The 14,808-nt window shown below is 46.7% G+C and overlaps 1 protein-coding gene across 1 annotated transcript; it reads right to left on the bottom strand.

Annotated features, from left to right (window-relative positions):
• Nucleotides 1–390: 390 nt before the first annotated feature.
• On the bottom strand, nucleotides 391–14,633 carry LOC122033370 (remorin-like). Its single transcript, XM_042592403.1, has 5 exons — nucleotides 14,627–14,633; nucleotides 2,431–2,499; nucleotides 2,238–2,325; nucleotides 1,206–1,287; nucleotides 391–703 (listed from the first exon to the last, which is right to left on the bottom strand). Exons 1-5 carry the CDS (start codon nucleotides 14,631–14,633, stop codon nucleotides 503–505), a joined length of 447 nt encoding a protein of 148 aa, XP_042448337.1. The 3' UTR covers nucleotides 391–502.
• Nucleotides 14,634–14,808: the final 175 nt, after the last annotated feature.

Here is a 14,808-nt window from a genome sequence, read left to right as displayed (position 1 = left end):
TTAAATGAAGTGGGATTTCCTGGTTAACCACATTCAAAAGCTAACGTAGATGAATTCAGGCTCTTAATGCAGTCAGCCAATGGCAAAAGCTTAATCTTTTACCTTCAGGAGATGGACTTGAGTTTACTTACTGTGAATCATCATCACAAGAGGGCCTTAATAGATAAAACTATATGACAATTGTTGGTGAAGAGCTTTCTTATGAATGTTAATGAACTGAACTTACTTGATTCCTAGAATCAGAAGAATGCCCGGTTGCCATTCTTATGTTTAGCATGCTGGAATTGTGCAATGGATAGAATGTACTACTGATCCAATCATAAATATCATAATGAATTACATAGACAAAATACTTATTTATGAAGAATTACAAGATAAGAAAAATTGGACTTGTAAATTAAACACCTTTCATTTTCTTACAATGTACAAGCTGAAGTTCTCAGTAACACACCATAACATAGAAAGCATGCATGAGATAACACCTTGTTACTGGCTCCATTTCTCATGAGCTGAAGCAGCTACAACCTTGCTTTGGCATCTGCCCTGTGGCGCGATATTTTGCTGCACTTTCTTCTGCCTTCAATAGCTCTTCACTGCGCATAGCCTCAGTCGTTGCTCTCTTCTCTTCTGCTGCTTTGTGAATCATAGCAATTTTGTTTTTCATTGTCTCAGCATATTCTGCCTTCTTGTTCTCTAATTTTTGCTGTCCATACAGTGTTGGAGCAATTATACACACATCCATTATAAAATGAAAAGTTCTTAAAACAGTTAAGTATCAATTTTCTAATATTGCAAGAGTAAGAAAATGCCTATTAGAGTAAGAACAACATAATGATTTGTTTACCATATTTAGAGAAACCCACAGATAAAATATGTAATCAGGAAAACTAGAAATCTACAAGAAGGCCGCTAATTTATGAATAAGGTAGACGATCTCCTCTTGCTTAACTCAAAGCATTTCTAAACAAAGACTAAATTAACGTTCAAGATTCTATCAGCTTGAATGAATTTGGATACTATTGTTGCTAGTATGTCTCTACCTTTTATTTTATTTATTTAGTTATTTATTTATTTTTCAACTTTGTATCAAGCAACTCCTACTTAGTGCCATAAAAATTTACATGTTCTACAGTTTAAACATCCTCATGTCTCTGACCCTAACAAGAGTAAGGACAATTGAATGACAAGGACAAAAAGCTATTTACCTCCATCTTTTTCAGCTCTGCTTCATAATCTGCTTTCTTCGAGTTCTCCCATGATGATATAGCTGACAACTTCTTTTGAGATCTATTTTGACATTTGAATGATCAGTTGTGAATAGTTCTATAAATTTTCCTCTGAGAATTGACCATCTTTCCAGTTCTATCATGTTTTCTCAAGAGTTGCAATTGTGGGTATCCAATATGTAACTGAAGCAACTCAGCTTACAATGAAGAAAAGAAAATAAGTTGAAAAATCAAATGTGGTAGGAACACATATTTCATCCAAGGTTTCTATTTAGGCAGTAGTATATGGTCAAACCACTGCATAGAGAATATGCAATTCAGACTCAAAGATAATTAAAGATTACCTATACTGATAAAAACGTTTAACATATGTATAACAAATATACCTCAAGCTCTCTACTCAATAATTCAGTAAAAATACATAATTATAATTAAAACATATTGTTTATATAACGTGATATAATTGAATACATGCCAAACAGTGTTTAAAATAACACCAGCAAGTTAGCACACCAAACAACTTAACAATACCAACAAGTTACTGCACCAAGAAACTTAACGATACAACTGTTCCATAATTACAAAAACTAATATTCTTCAGAAGGGGAAAAACAAGATATCACAAAGTCCTTATTTAAGAAGGGATCAAGGCAAATAATAATTAGGATTTTTATTTGATTTCGGTCAACCTAAATTGGTTCAAAGGAGCCACTTTCTCAGTTTACTTGATGTTGGGATATAAGGCCAACCAAAAATGAGGCTCTGAGGCCAATTGGCCCTGCATATTGATTAAAGCCAACCACATATGCAAAGTGGTCTGTTGCAATTATTATTACTCTTAAAATTATCCAATCTATGTTTTCAGTTTCACAATTGAAGCACACTAGATGTGTGTGCAGAATTTCAGAAACAATCCTTGGAGACGATCATCAATAGCAAACTTGGAAACCATCAGCCAAACAAGAAAGTTACAAAATTTAAACTTACAAACAACAAGCAGCAATTTCTTACTTGTTTTCAGCTTTAGCTTTCTCACTCTCCTCCCATGCCTTGATGATGGACAATTTCTTTTCAGTCTCTACCTGTGCCAAAGCAATATCTGAACTTGCAAAGGCAAGGAGTTTCTTATCAAAATTCCAGGATAGTAGCGACAAAGTGAAAATAAATAAGTAAATAAAGATAAAAAATTACTCCTAATCCTCACCTCTATCAATTGACTTCAGCACACCTTTTTTCTCTCCTGCGGGAGGATCTGAAAAATACAACTCACAACCTCAATATGAAGAGTATTTTAGTTTAATTTTTACAACAAGTTGATCGCCAATTTATCACTCCTTTGTACGCAAAAATTATATTTGATTTTAATTTGTAGTTTCGCCTGAACATCTGAACATCATATTTTAATTTGTAGTTTGGGAAGTTAACCGACATGTGAAGCCTGCGCGTACAACTTTCCCCCCTTTATTTTAGTTGACGTCTTTGATAAATTTAAGCAAGTCCAGAGTCTTTAAAATTAGCTAAATCATTAAGTATCATTAAACTAAGCATTTTTTAACTTTAGGTTATTTTAATTATTTAAAGTTTTTAGTTTTTAATTTTAATAATAATAGAAAGATAATTATTAAAATGGTAGCTATCGCATATACGTTACAATATAATACATAAATATATATAAATTAAGTTAATTTTTTATATCAAATATTAAACTGATAAAAATTAATACTACACTTATCTTAACCAAAAGGTCGAGAAAGATAGATTTTTTAATATTGTCAGTTCAAGATATTTATAAAATTTATCTTAATTTTTAGATGTGTGATTAAAGAGAATCATAATAATACGTATATTTTTTATATAAAAAATAATTAGACAAAATTAATAATAAGTTTTAAAATTATTTCAATGTAAAAAAAAATATTAATGTAATTTTTTTTTAGCTTCGTCAAAATTAGTTAGTAAAGAGATAGATTTTTAATAAAATCATAACAAGATCCATGAATTATCTATAATTAAAAATTTTAAATATTTAAATTTATTTTTGAAAACGTTGATAAAGAAAGGTAAAGATGAGAATGTTAGAAAAAATATAATTATAAGAGAAAACTCTTATTTGAATATAAGAACACAGAGATATAAATATAAGAATTAAAAATATTAGAAAAAAATTATATTACACGTGCTAAGAAAAAACTCTTAAGAGATTTTTAAGAATTAATAATTGTATTATATATATATATATATAATATTATAGTTTTATTTTAAAAGATCTTCATTTATTTATATACAAGTTTAACAAAAACATCATTATCAACATAATTTATAAGTAATAAAATATAATTCATAAGTTTTACTTGTGAATATTATCCACAAATAATTTACAAACTTTATTTATAAAAATTATATTTAAATTTATTTATTTAATTGAATGAATTATTCAAATATTATTTATTTAACTGACTTTATATTAAATGAATATAAACCATCTCCAAATAAAACCTATTAAAATAACATGTCAATTTTTTAATAATATAATTTAATCGGTCAATAGAAAAGTTGAAATTATACTCTCAACTTTATCTTTCTGATTCTTAAAATAACTTAAAAGAAAATTATATATAATAAATCATCATATACATCATGTATAACTTATAAATAAATAGGTATTTTATAATCTATAATTATATATTCTTTATTTCTGTATTACATATTTAACTTATCTTTTTCACACTCAAAATTTAAATCACTTCTAAAAAAAATGGTAATATCATGTTATAGTGATTCCCTCAGGACTATCTCACTATATTGAAAGAGAATTCAATAAAAATCTAAATTTAAAAAAATAATGATATCATCATGTTAGTGATCCCCTCATGACCTTCCCACAGCATTGAAAGGAAATTAATCTAAATTCTAGTGCATGATAAATGATCCTGTTCGAATCAGGAGTCAACGGACACTGGGCACGTGGCGCTCCCTGCTGGATCCTCGAGCGCTCCGGCGAACCTGCAGCAAAACCGAGCCGGGAGGGGTGTCCCGGCGACGGCCCTCCGACGCTCAAGTCGGGCGAGGAATAACGAATAGGTGGCCTCAAGATGAAGATTTGCATACCTCCGGTGAAGAAATGGAGACCTTATATAGACCTCTCGAAGAAGCCTGGGCGCGCCAGTCAAAGCAACCATCTGCCTTTGACCATGCCCAGGTATGGGTCTGTCAGAAGGGTCATGCCCAGATATGGATCTGTCAGGAAGACGTCTATGAGGCCATACTGCTACTGTATCAACCTTCCCATGATGTGACGGCAAGATCCTCCATCGTGTGATCTTGTGTACGGCCTAATCATTAGACATGCTTCTGCTGATATCCCATAACCCGAGCCGAGCGCATAGGCCGCTCGGCCACCTTTGTACCCTCGCCCCTATCCTGGCCGAACGGACCACCCGATCGGCCCTTCGGTCCCAGCCGAGCGGACTTCCGCTCGGCCCTTCGATCTTCCTGCCTTGGCGTCGGAAACCCAAGCTCATGGATGGGTTATCTCTAGCTCCGCTCGGACCATTACCCGCTTGGCCAGCCCTCCAGGTTGGGACCCTTCAGAAGGTGGGCCCCCCATTCTTACCGCCGGATCACTTGCCTTCCCTTCAAGTCTAGTCGAAGGAGGAAGTGAGTCCGACTGACTGGACCATATGTGTCCGAGCGGGCGGTCGCCGTCTTTCTGTAGCTTATAATATCCATGGGGCCGTTCGGCCCTTCTGCCAAATTCAGCCGCTCGGCTCTTCGTTTTGGTTGTCTTGTCGCTCAACATGGGTGTTTGCTTGTCTAAATTAAATCTTCCCGGAAATCGTGCAATCTTTTTCATTAAGGCGAAGCGTGCGCGGTATGGGCGCATTAATTGCGCTCGATGACAGGGCGCCACGTGTCGACCATTGCGTGGCGGCGGCGTCACTTACGATGGGACGCCCCCCGTTTGAAATGGACGGCCCGATGGCGTCCTTGTCCTTCGTGACCTGGATCGGACGGCGGAGGCCGACGGGCCCCGGCTGTATAAAGTCTCAGTTCTCCTCCTCTGCCGCACGCTCGCTCGTGCTTCCTCCTTCTGCCTCCTCTGCCGCTGTAGCCTTCGGCGATCTAGTCCCACTCTCCGGCTGCTACCTTTTCCCCGGTGATCTTTTCCGCCTGTTTCCTCCTCAGTGAGTCTTCTTCCTTCACTTACTAGGTTTTCCCTGCTCATTTCGCCTCTTTCGCTCCCCTTCTTTCGATTTCTTGCTATCCTCTTGCCTCTCCGAGATGGCAAGTTCCTCTGAACCCGCCACCAGCGTTCACGGTCCCTGGTATGTGGCCATGGAGAGTCGGTTTGATGAGGAGGGTGCTCGGCGCCTAGTTCGGACGTATGGGATTCCCGATAACCATGAAATAGTTATAGCCGACCCGACTGACCGACCACATGACCCGTCGATCGGCACAATCTGTTTCTTTTTAGACCAATTCCAGGGTGGCCTTAGATTTCCTACCCATCCTTTTATTTTAGAGGTTTGTAACTATTTTCGCATCCCGCTCAGCCAACTTGTGCCGAACTCCTTTAGGCTGCTGAGCGGGGTGGTCGTCCTCTTTAGTATCCCTCTTGACCCCAAAATATTCCACTTCTTCTTCTACCCCAAACAATCCGAGCCGGGCACTTTTATCTTCCAAAGTAGAATAGGCTTTAAATTTTTTGATAATATGTCGACCTCCAACAAACACTGGAAGGAGTTTTTCTTCTATATTCGACTTCCCGAGCGGCCAGCATTCCGAACCAAATGGCAGACCGCGGTGCCGACTCAGCCGGAGCTCGGCAAGTTCAGAAGCAATCCAGCCTATCTTCACGCAGCGAACTGGTTGTCTGGTCAGCGATACAAGATCGACCAGTTGCTGCTCAAGAGGGTGTTGTATATTTTCGGATTGTCTCCCGTTCGGGCAAATCTCCCCTTCCGCATGAGTAAGGATTCTTTACTCTCTTAGTCTTTTTTGTCTAATTGATTTTAATTTCGTTTACTGCAGCTGAAGTCATGTGGCGTTCCAAGGCTACCGCTAACCTGAAATTGAAGTCCGTGGAGATTGAAGCGGCTACGAAAAAAGAGCTCGCCGAGCGGGGACTCATCCCCAGCCGCCCGGCGGATGCAGGAGAGGGAGGGGCGCAGTCCGCCCCTGAAACAGAAACTGCCCCATCCGCTTCAACGGAGGTTGAGGCGGATCCTGTTTCCTCGGCCCCCGCCGAGCTGGGCGTTCCCCAGGTTGGAGATCCACCATTGGAGGTTCGGCGGAAACGTCGAAGAGACCCCAGCCTTCCGCCGACCCAAGAGGGGGAACCACAGGCGCCGATCAGCGTAACTTCGCCTGACCGCACGCCCCCGCAGATCGGGACCCCTGTGGCCTCGCCTATCGCACAGCCCTCCGGCTCTCCTCCCCGAACTCGCCGCCGCTTACGTCGGTTGGGCGAAACTTCCACCATAGGGGAGTCTTCGCATCAGGCGGCCGCGACTGAAGAAGCGCCGTCCGGCCACCCTACCATCAAGACTACCCTCCGATTCCCGTCAGAGGAATATTTACTGTCTGCCGATCGACCATCGAGCCCCGTTCACGAAATAACCCTGACTGGTCCGCTCGCCAAGCTCTTCGAGGACGCCCAGATTCAGGTGGCCCTTATGACGCCCAAGCAGCTCGGCGATAACAATATGCAGCAGGCCACTCAGGTAAACCCATCTTCATTCCCGTGTCATGCTGTTGTTTGATTCCTGATATTATTATTTCCCTTACAGCGCTGGGCTGAGCAAATTGCCACGAGCCATCGGCTAGCCGAGTTGGAGGATCTCCTAGAAAAACTCCAAGTGTCGGGAGGTCCCACGGCTGAGCGGGAGAAACAAGCTCTTGAGGCCGAACAGAAGAAGGCTGCCGATCTGGCTGCAGAGGTGGTCCGACTCGATGACTTGGTGAAGAAGCGGGACGGGGACGTGAAGCGCGCCAATGGTCGGAAGAGGCGGGTAATTGCTGATCTAGATAAAATGAAAGTCGAAGTCCAGGCCCTAGATCAGCAGTCTAAGAAGCTAGGGGCCGAGCTGGATGACGAGCGGGAGATCCGTTCGGCCGAACGCACAAAAGCTGAGATGGACTTGAAGGCTGTCCGAGATACCTTAACCGCTTCCCGAGCGGCACTCAAAAAATATAAGGAGGGCGAGCCAAGTCGGCTAGCAGCAGCGCGCCAGGAATACCTCCGCTCGGAGCGCTTTGGCGAAAAGTTTGGTGGCAACGTCTCCTCAACCCTCCTCGAGGCGGTCAAGGTCACCACGACGTACTTCAAGAAGGGGGGCATCTTCCTGCTGACCTGAGCATTCCCCCTCCCGAACTGGCGGCCATGATTGACGACATCCCGGACACCTTCTTTAACTTTGAAGACCCCGAGTGAGGCGAGTTTTTTGAGTACTTTCTGTGTTTCATCCGCTCGGCAGATGTAAAATTTTTGTATGTGCCGTTCGGCATAATTTTTCTTATAATGAAACGATGTCCCTTTGCTTGTCTTCCTACTCATTGTCCACAATATTCTTCTGTTTGCTTAACGTTGATGCTTAGCGTCAGTCATGTTCTTAAGCATTCTCCCTCACGCGTCCGATCGGCTTGGCTCATTGCATAAAGTCCGAGCGAGGAGGCCTACTCGCTCTGCACGTATCCTGCCTGCGTGAAGTCAACAAATGCCGAGCATCGAAGGACCAACCCCCAATCGGGCCTGAATGTTTTAATATTTGTAGTTTCCGCGGTTTCTTACTCTGATATTCGTTCTTCCGCTCGGTATATTTATAGCCGATCGGCGCGGCTCTCGATTTTTAACGACGGTGCTCGTCGGCGCGGATGTTTATAGTCGATCGGCACGGCTCTCGATTTTTAACGACGGTGCTCGTCGGCGCGGATGTTTATAGCCGATCGGCGCGGCTCTCGATTTTTAACGACGGTGCTCGTCGGCGCGGATGTTTATAGCCGATCGGCGCGACTCTCGATTTTTAACGACGATGCTCGTCGGCGCGGATGTTTATAGCCGATCGGCGCGGCCCTCGATTTTTAACGACGGTGCTCGTCGGCGCGGATGTTTATAGCCGATCGGCGCCGCTCTCGATTTTTAACGACGGTGCTCGTCGGTTTGCCGCTCGGTTTTTATAGCCGGTCGGTGCGGCTCTACGGTTTAACGTCTGGGCTAGACGACTCTGGCTAATTTTGACGCTTCCGTTCGGCGAAGCTTTTGCCCTCCTTTTTATCACTTTTGGTTCCTTTCACCCAGCTCGGATAACGTACTCTTGGCCGAATGGCTCAGGGTCTGCTTCGTCGAGCATCTGGGCTAGGATAATATACCTCCGTCCGAATGGTACGGGGCCTTCAATTTTAGAGCGCTTGGCCCGACCCATTTACCTCCGGCCGAGCGGCTCGGGGCCTTCGTTCTTTTGTTGGCGATGTCTTATTTGTTCTCTTGATTTTTCGTTTCTGCATTTCAAGTATTCAGTCGAAAAAAAGTACATAAGATGATTTACATAGGCACACCTTTCACCCTGCCCGGTAAGGCTGGAGGTGGTTCGCGCTCCACGGCCTATCTAGCTGTCGACCTTCCTCATCCTCCAGATAATACGCGCCCGAGCGGAGCTTTTCGATGATTCTGAAGGGACCTGCCCATGGAGCTTCATGCTTGCCGACGTCGCCGATCGGCTTGACTTTCTTCCTGACAAGGTCGCCGATCTGGAATGATCGGGGAATGACGCGCCGGTTATAGTTTTGCTTCATTCGTTGTCGGTACGCCATCAGCCGAACGGACGCCTTTGCCCTCTCCTCTTCTACCAAATCCAGCTCCATGTTTCTCCGTTCGGCGTTGTCCTCATCGTAGCTCTGGATCCGGGCGGACTCCACGCCGACTTCAACCGGAATGACGGCCTCGCCACCATATACCAAATGGAACGGTGTGACTCCTATCCCTTCTTTTGGCGTTGTTCGGATGGCCCACAAGACGTTCGGCACTTCATCCGGCCAACTTCCTCCCAAATGGTCGAGTCGAGCGCGCAGAATACGGAGAATTTCCCGGTTGGCCACTTCAGCTTGACCGTTGCTCTGAGGATAGGCCACGGACGTGAAATGTTGCTCAATACCGTAGCTTTTGCACCAATCCTCTAACATCTTCCCTGTGAACTGCCGCCCGTTGTCGGACACTAGTCGGCGAGGGATGCCGAACCGACAAATGATGTGTTGCCAGATGAATTTTTTAACCATTTGTTCAGTGATCTTTGCTAGCGGCTCGGCCTCCACCCACTTGGAGAAATAGTCTACCGCCACTAGTAAGAATTTCCTCTGCCCAGCCGCCATCGGAAATGGACCGACAATATCCATTCCCCATTGGTCGAACGGGCATGAAACGCTTGACGCCTTCATTTCTTCGGCCGGTCGGTGGGAGAAGTTGTGATACTTCTGGCATGAAAGGCAGGTAGATACTATCCGAGCGGCATCTGTTTGTAAAGTTGGCCAAAAGTATCCGGCCAAGAGGATCTTCTTGGCCAATGAGCGCCCGCCCGGATGACCCCCGCATGATCCTTGATGTACTTCTTGGAGGATGTAAGCTGAGTCCTCCAACCTTACACATTTCAACAACGGGCGCGAGAATGCTTTCTTGTAAAGCTGATCTCCGATGAGTGTAAACCGACCGGCTCTTCTTCTGAGGAGCCGGGCTGCATATTCATCGGAGGGTGTGGTGCCCGAACGGAGAAATTCTATAATAGGTGTCCTCCAGTCGCTTGGAAACGTGAGGCCTTGCATCCGGTCGACATGCGCCACCAGCAGTATTTTTTCAATTGGTTGCTGAATGGCGACCGGCGTTATTGAGCTTGCGAGTTTGGCTAACTCATCGGCCGCCTGGTTCTCCGTTCGGGGAATCTTCTGGATAAGCACCTCTCGGAAAGTAGCTTTGAGTTTTTCAAAGGCCTCGGCGTAGAGTTTAAGCCGAACGTAGTTGATTTCAAAGGTGCCGGAAAGTTGCTGAGAGGCCAACTGTGAATCCGAATAAAGTGTCACCCGACCGGCTCCCACATGCCGTGCTGCCTGCAATCCGGCTATAAGGGCCTCATACTCTGCTTCGTTGTTGGTAGCCTGGTAATCCAGCCGGACGGATAGGTGCATCTTCTCTTCTTGAGGTGAGAGCAGCAATATTCCAATCCCACTTCCGAGCCGAATGGAAGACCCATCCACATATATTCTCCACATAGCTTCCGGCTCTGGCCTTTGCACTTCAGTCACAAAATCAGCCAAGGATTGGGCTTTGATCGCCGAGCGGGGCTGATATTGGATGTCAAATTCACTTAATTCTGTCGTCCACTTGATAAGCCGTCCGGACGCTTCTGGATTCAACAGTACTCTTCCGAGTGGACTGTTCGTCCGGACAATGATGGTGTGAGCCAAGAAATACGGTCGAAGGCGCCGAGCGGCTAGAACCAAAGCGAAGGCCAACTTCTCGAGCCCAGTGTAACGAGATTCAGCATCTTTCAAAATGTGGCTTAAAAAGTACACCGGCTGCTCTTCGCCGCTCGCCTTCACAAGTACCGAGCCTACAGCATGCTCAGTTGACGACAGATATATATAAAGTGACTCACCCCCGATCGGCTTGGCCAGTACAGGCAAAGAATTTAAATATGTTTTCAACTCTTCAAATGCTCGGTCACATTCTTCATCCCACTGGAATTTAGTAGCCTTGCGCAGGATCTTGAAGAATGGTAAGCTCCGGTCGGCGGTTTTGGAGATGAATCTGGACAAAGCAGTTATCCGACCGGTCAGCCGTTGTACTTCCCTTGTATTTCTTGGGGGCGGCATGTCTTGCAGAGCTTTCACCTTGTTGGGATTTGCTTCGATTCCCGGCTCGGTCACTATGTACCCCAAGAAACGCCCTCCTTTTGCTCCGAACAGGCACTTCTGGGGATTTAGCTTGACTCCATATTTGTGCAGTGTTCGGAAGGTTTCTTCCATATCCTTGAGAAGATCGGCCGCTCGGACAGACTTAATGAGAATATCGTCCACATAGACTTCCAGATTACGCCCGATCTGCTCTTTGAACACTTTGTTCATCAAGCGTTGATAGGTGGCCCCGACATTCTTCAATCCGAACGGCATCACATTATAGCAATATGTGCCGTCGGCCGTTACGAAGCTTACTTTTTCTTGATCTTCCCGGGCGAGCGGCACTTGATGATATCCTTGATAGGCGTCAAGCATGCAAATTAATTCGCAGCCGGCCGTAGAGTCCACCAACTGATCTATCCTGGGCAGGGGATAAAAATCTTTGGGGCATGCTTTGTTTAAGTCCCGAAAGTCGATGCAGGCTCTCCACTTGCCGCCCGGCTTGGAGACTAATACTACGTTAGCCAGCCAGCTCGGGAACTGCACTTCGCGTATGTGGCCGGCCTCCAGAAGTTTTTCTACTTCCGCCCGGATGATGGCGTTCTGCTCGGCACTGAAATCCCTTTTCCTCTGCTTCATTGGCCGAGCGTCCGATCGGACATGCAATTCATGCTGCGCCAGGCTCGACGAAATTCCGAGCAACTCATGTGTCGACCAGACGAAGACATCATGATTTCGTTGGAGGCATTGGATCAGTTCGTCCTTCTGCTCCTCCTCCAGATCAGAGGCGATAAAAGTCGTGGCCTCCGATCGGGTCGGATGGATCTGGACCTCCTCCTTTTCATCATAAATTAAAGCAGGAGGTTTCTCAGTTATGGCATGTACCTCGATTCGGGGCGCCTTCCGAGCGGAATTAGCTTCCGCTCTGACCATTTCGATGTAACATCGCCGAGCTGCTAGCTGATCTCCTCGTACTTCTCCCACTTTGTCCTCCACGGGGAACTTGATCTTCTGATGGAAGGTTGAGACGACTGCTCGGAATTCGCTGAGCGCCGGTCGTCCCAAAATGACGTTGTAGGATGAGGGGGAGTCGACCACCACGAAATTTATGGTCCTGGTCCTCCTGAGCGGCTCCTCTCCCAGTGAGGTAGCTAGCCGAATTTGTCCGACCGGCTGAACTTCGTTGCCAGTAAACCCGTATAGCGGGGTCGTCATGGGCAACAGCTCGGCACGATCAATTTGCAACTGATCGAACGCCTTCTTGAATATGATGTTGACCGAGCTCCCTGTGTCAACAAATAGGCGGTGAACAGTATAATTTGCTATCACCGCTTTAATGAGCAGAGCGTCGTCGTGGGGCACTTCAACTCCCTCTAAGTCTCCGGGCCCGAAAGTGATTTCTGGTCCACTTGCCCGTTCTTGGCTACATCCAACTGCGTGGATCTGCAACTGCCGGACGCCCGCCTTTCTGGCTCGGTTGGAGTCTCCTCCGGTCGGCCCACCAGCAATAACGCTGATCTCACCTCGGGAAGTATTGCTTCTATTTTCCTCTTCCCGCGCGGACGACCGGGACCGCTCTCTGGACGCTCGGCGATTCTCCTGTCTTGGGGATCGGTGCCGATCGGGCGTCTGGTGATGTTGCCTCTCGGTGCGGGCCCGGTCAGCTTCATGGGTCCTTTGTCTCCTGTCGATGGGAGGAGACCGTCGTTCGGCTTTCCTGGGAACGGGATTAGCCACGAAGGGAAGACTTCGACAATCCCTCGTGTTGTGCGTATCCGTCTGGTGGAAGGAGCAGAACATAGGGGTCCACCTCTTCTTCGGCTTGGGCCGAGCGGCAGCCACTTATTGTACGTGCGACCTGGCGTGGGGGGATCGGATTGCTTCGGCCCTCGGTCCTCGTGGTGGCTGCTGAGCGGCATGCTGTTTCCGCTCGGCCTGAACAGGTGCCCACTCGGTTGGAGTTTCCTTTTTCTGAGCGGCTTGCGCTTCTTCCACATTTATGTATTCGTTGGCCCGATGCAGCATGTGATCATAATCTCGGGGCGGCTTTCGGATGAGCGACCGGAAGAAGTCCCCATCTACAAGGCCTTGCGTGAAGGCATTCATCATCGTCTCCGATGTGGCTGTTGGGATATCCATCGCCACTTGGTTGAACCGCTGAATGTAAGCTCGAAGCGATTCTCTAGGCTCTTGTTTGATGGCGAACAAGCTGACACTTGTCTTCTGATACCGCCGACTGCTAGCGAAATGGTGGAGGAAGGCCGTTCGGAAGTCCTTGAAGCTAGTGATGGATCCGTCCGGTAGCCTCCGAAACCACCGTTGCGCCGATCCCGAGAGGGTTGTAAGGAAGACGCGGCACTTTACTCCATCTGTATATTGATGGAGTGTAGCTGTGTTATCAAACTTACCCAGATGATCATCCGGGTCTGTTGTTCCATTATACTCGCCGATCGTCGGAGGTACGTAATGCTTGGGTAGGGGATCTCGTAGAATAGCCTCCGAGAATTGGCGATTGATCCGCTCGGGAGATGTGTCCGCCCGGGGAGCTTTCCCTTTTCTGTCATCCCGCTTTGGCATTTCGTCTGAAGAAGAGCCTCTATCTCTCCGAGCTGGTACGGCTTCAGGGGTGCGAAATAAGGCCCGATGGAATGCGACGGTGGCCTGAGGTGCTTCCGCTCGGCCGCCCGACGCAGATGTTGCTTGTTGCTCCGGCCGTTCGGCCGCTGCTTTCTGTTTTTGTTCCACAAGTTTGGCGGCCCTTATCTCGACTAGAGCTTCGAGTTCTTCCGTCGAAAGCGCCACCGTGTGTTGTCGTCCAGCCTCGTCCATCGTTCTTGTTCGGATGCAGGTGCGTTCCCACAGACGGCGCCAATTTGATCCTGTCCGAACCAGGAGTCAACGGACACTGGGCACGTGGCGCTCCCTGCTGGATCCTCGAGCGCTCCGGCGAACCTGCAGCAAAACCGAGCCGGGAGGGGTGTCCCGGCGACGGCCCTCCGACACTCAAGTCAGGCGAGGAATAACGAATAGGTGGCCTCAAGATGAAGATTTGCATACCTCCGGTGAAGAAATGGAGACCTTATATAGACCTCTCGAAGAAGCCTGGGCGCGCCAGTCAAAGCAACCATCTGCCTTTGACCATGCCCAGGTATGGGTCTGTCAGAAGGGTCATGCCCAGATATGGATCTGTCAGGAAGACGTCTATGAGGCCATACTGCTACTGTATCAACCTTCCCATGATGTGACGGCAAGATCCTCCATCGTGTGATCTTGTGTACGGCCTAATCATCAGACATGCTTCTGCTGATATCCCATAACCCGAGCCGAGCGCATAGGCCGCTCGGCCACCTTTGTACCCTCGTCCCTATCCTGGCCGAACGGACCACCCGATCGGCCCTTCGGTCCCAGCCGAGCGGACTTCCGCTCGGCCCTTCGATCTTCCTGCCTTGGCGTCGGAAACCCAAGCTCATGGATGGGTTATCTCTAGCTCCGCTCGGACCATTACCCGCTTGGCCAACCTTCCATCCGTCCTTAGGTTGAGACCCTTCAGAAGATGGGCCCCCCATTCTTACCGCCGGATCAATAAAGATTCATAAAATTGAGTCCACTTCTAATCATAATTACATTGGCATAAATATTTCTCGTTTATTATGATCATTTTTGATATTTTAATTTTATAAAATTATTGTTCTCTAAAAGT

This window comes from Zingiber officinale, chromosome 1B (genome assembly GCF_018446385.1).
Source record: "Zingiber officinale cultivar Zhangliang chromosome 1B, Zo_v1.1, whole genome shotgun sequence".
NCBI lineage: Eukaryota > Viridiplantae > Streptophyta > Magnoliopsida > Zingiberales > Zingiberaceae > Zingiber > Zingiber officinale.
This window is presented reverse-complemented; position numbering and strand designations above follow the sequence as displayed.

What these genes read in the sequence shown, in the direction of transcription:
- LOC122033370 (XM_042592403.1), bottom strand. An exon ending in AAAGCTAAAGCTGAAAACAA is followed by an intron (nt 1,288 to 2,237) that starts GTAAGAAATTGC and finishes ATGTCAAAATAG; the next exon opens with ATCTCAAAAGAAGTTGTCAG. An exon ending in CAGAGCTGAAAAAGATGGAG is followed by an intron (nt 704 to 1,205) that starts GTAAATAGCTTT and finishes CTGTATGGACAG; the next exon opens with CAAAAATTAGAGAACAAGAA.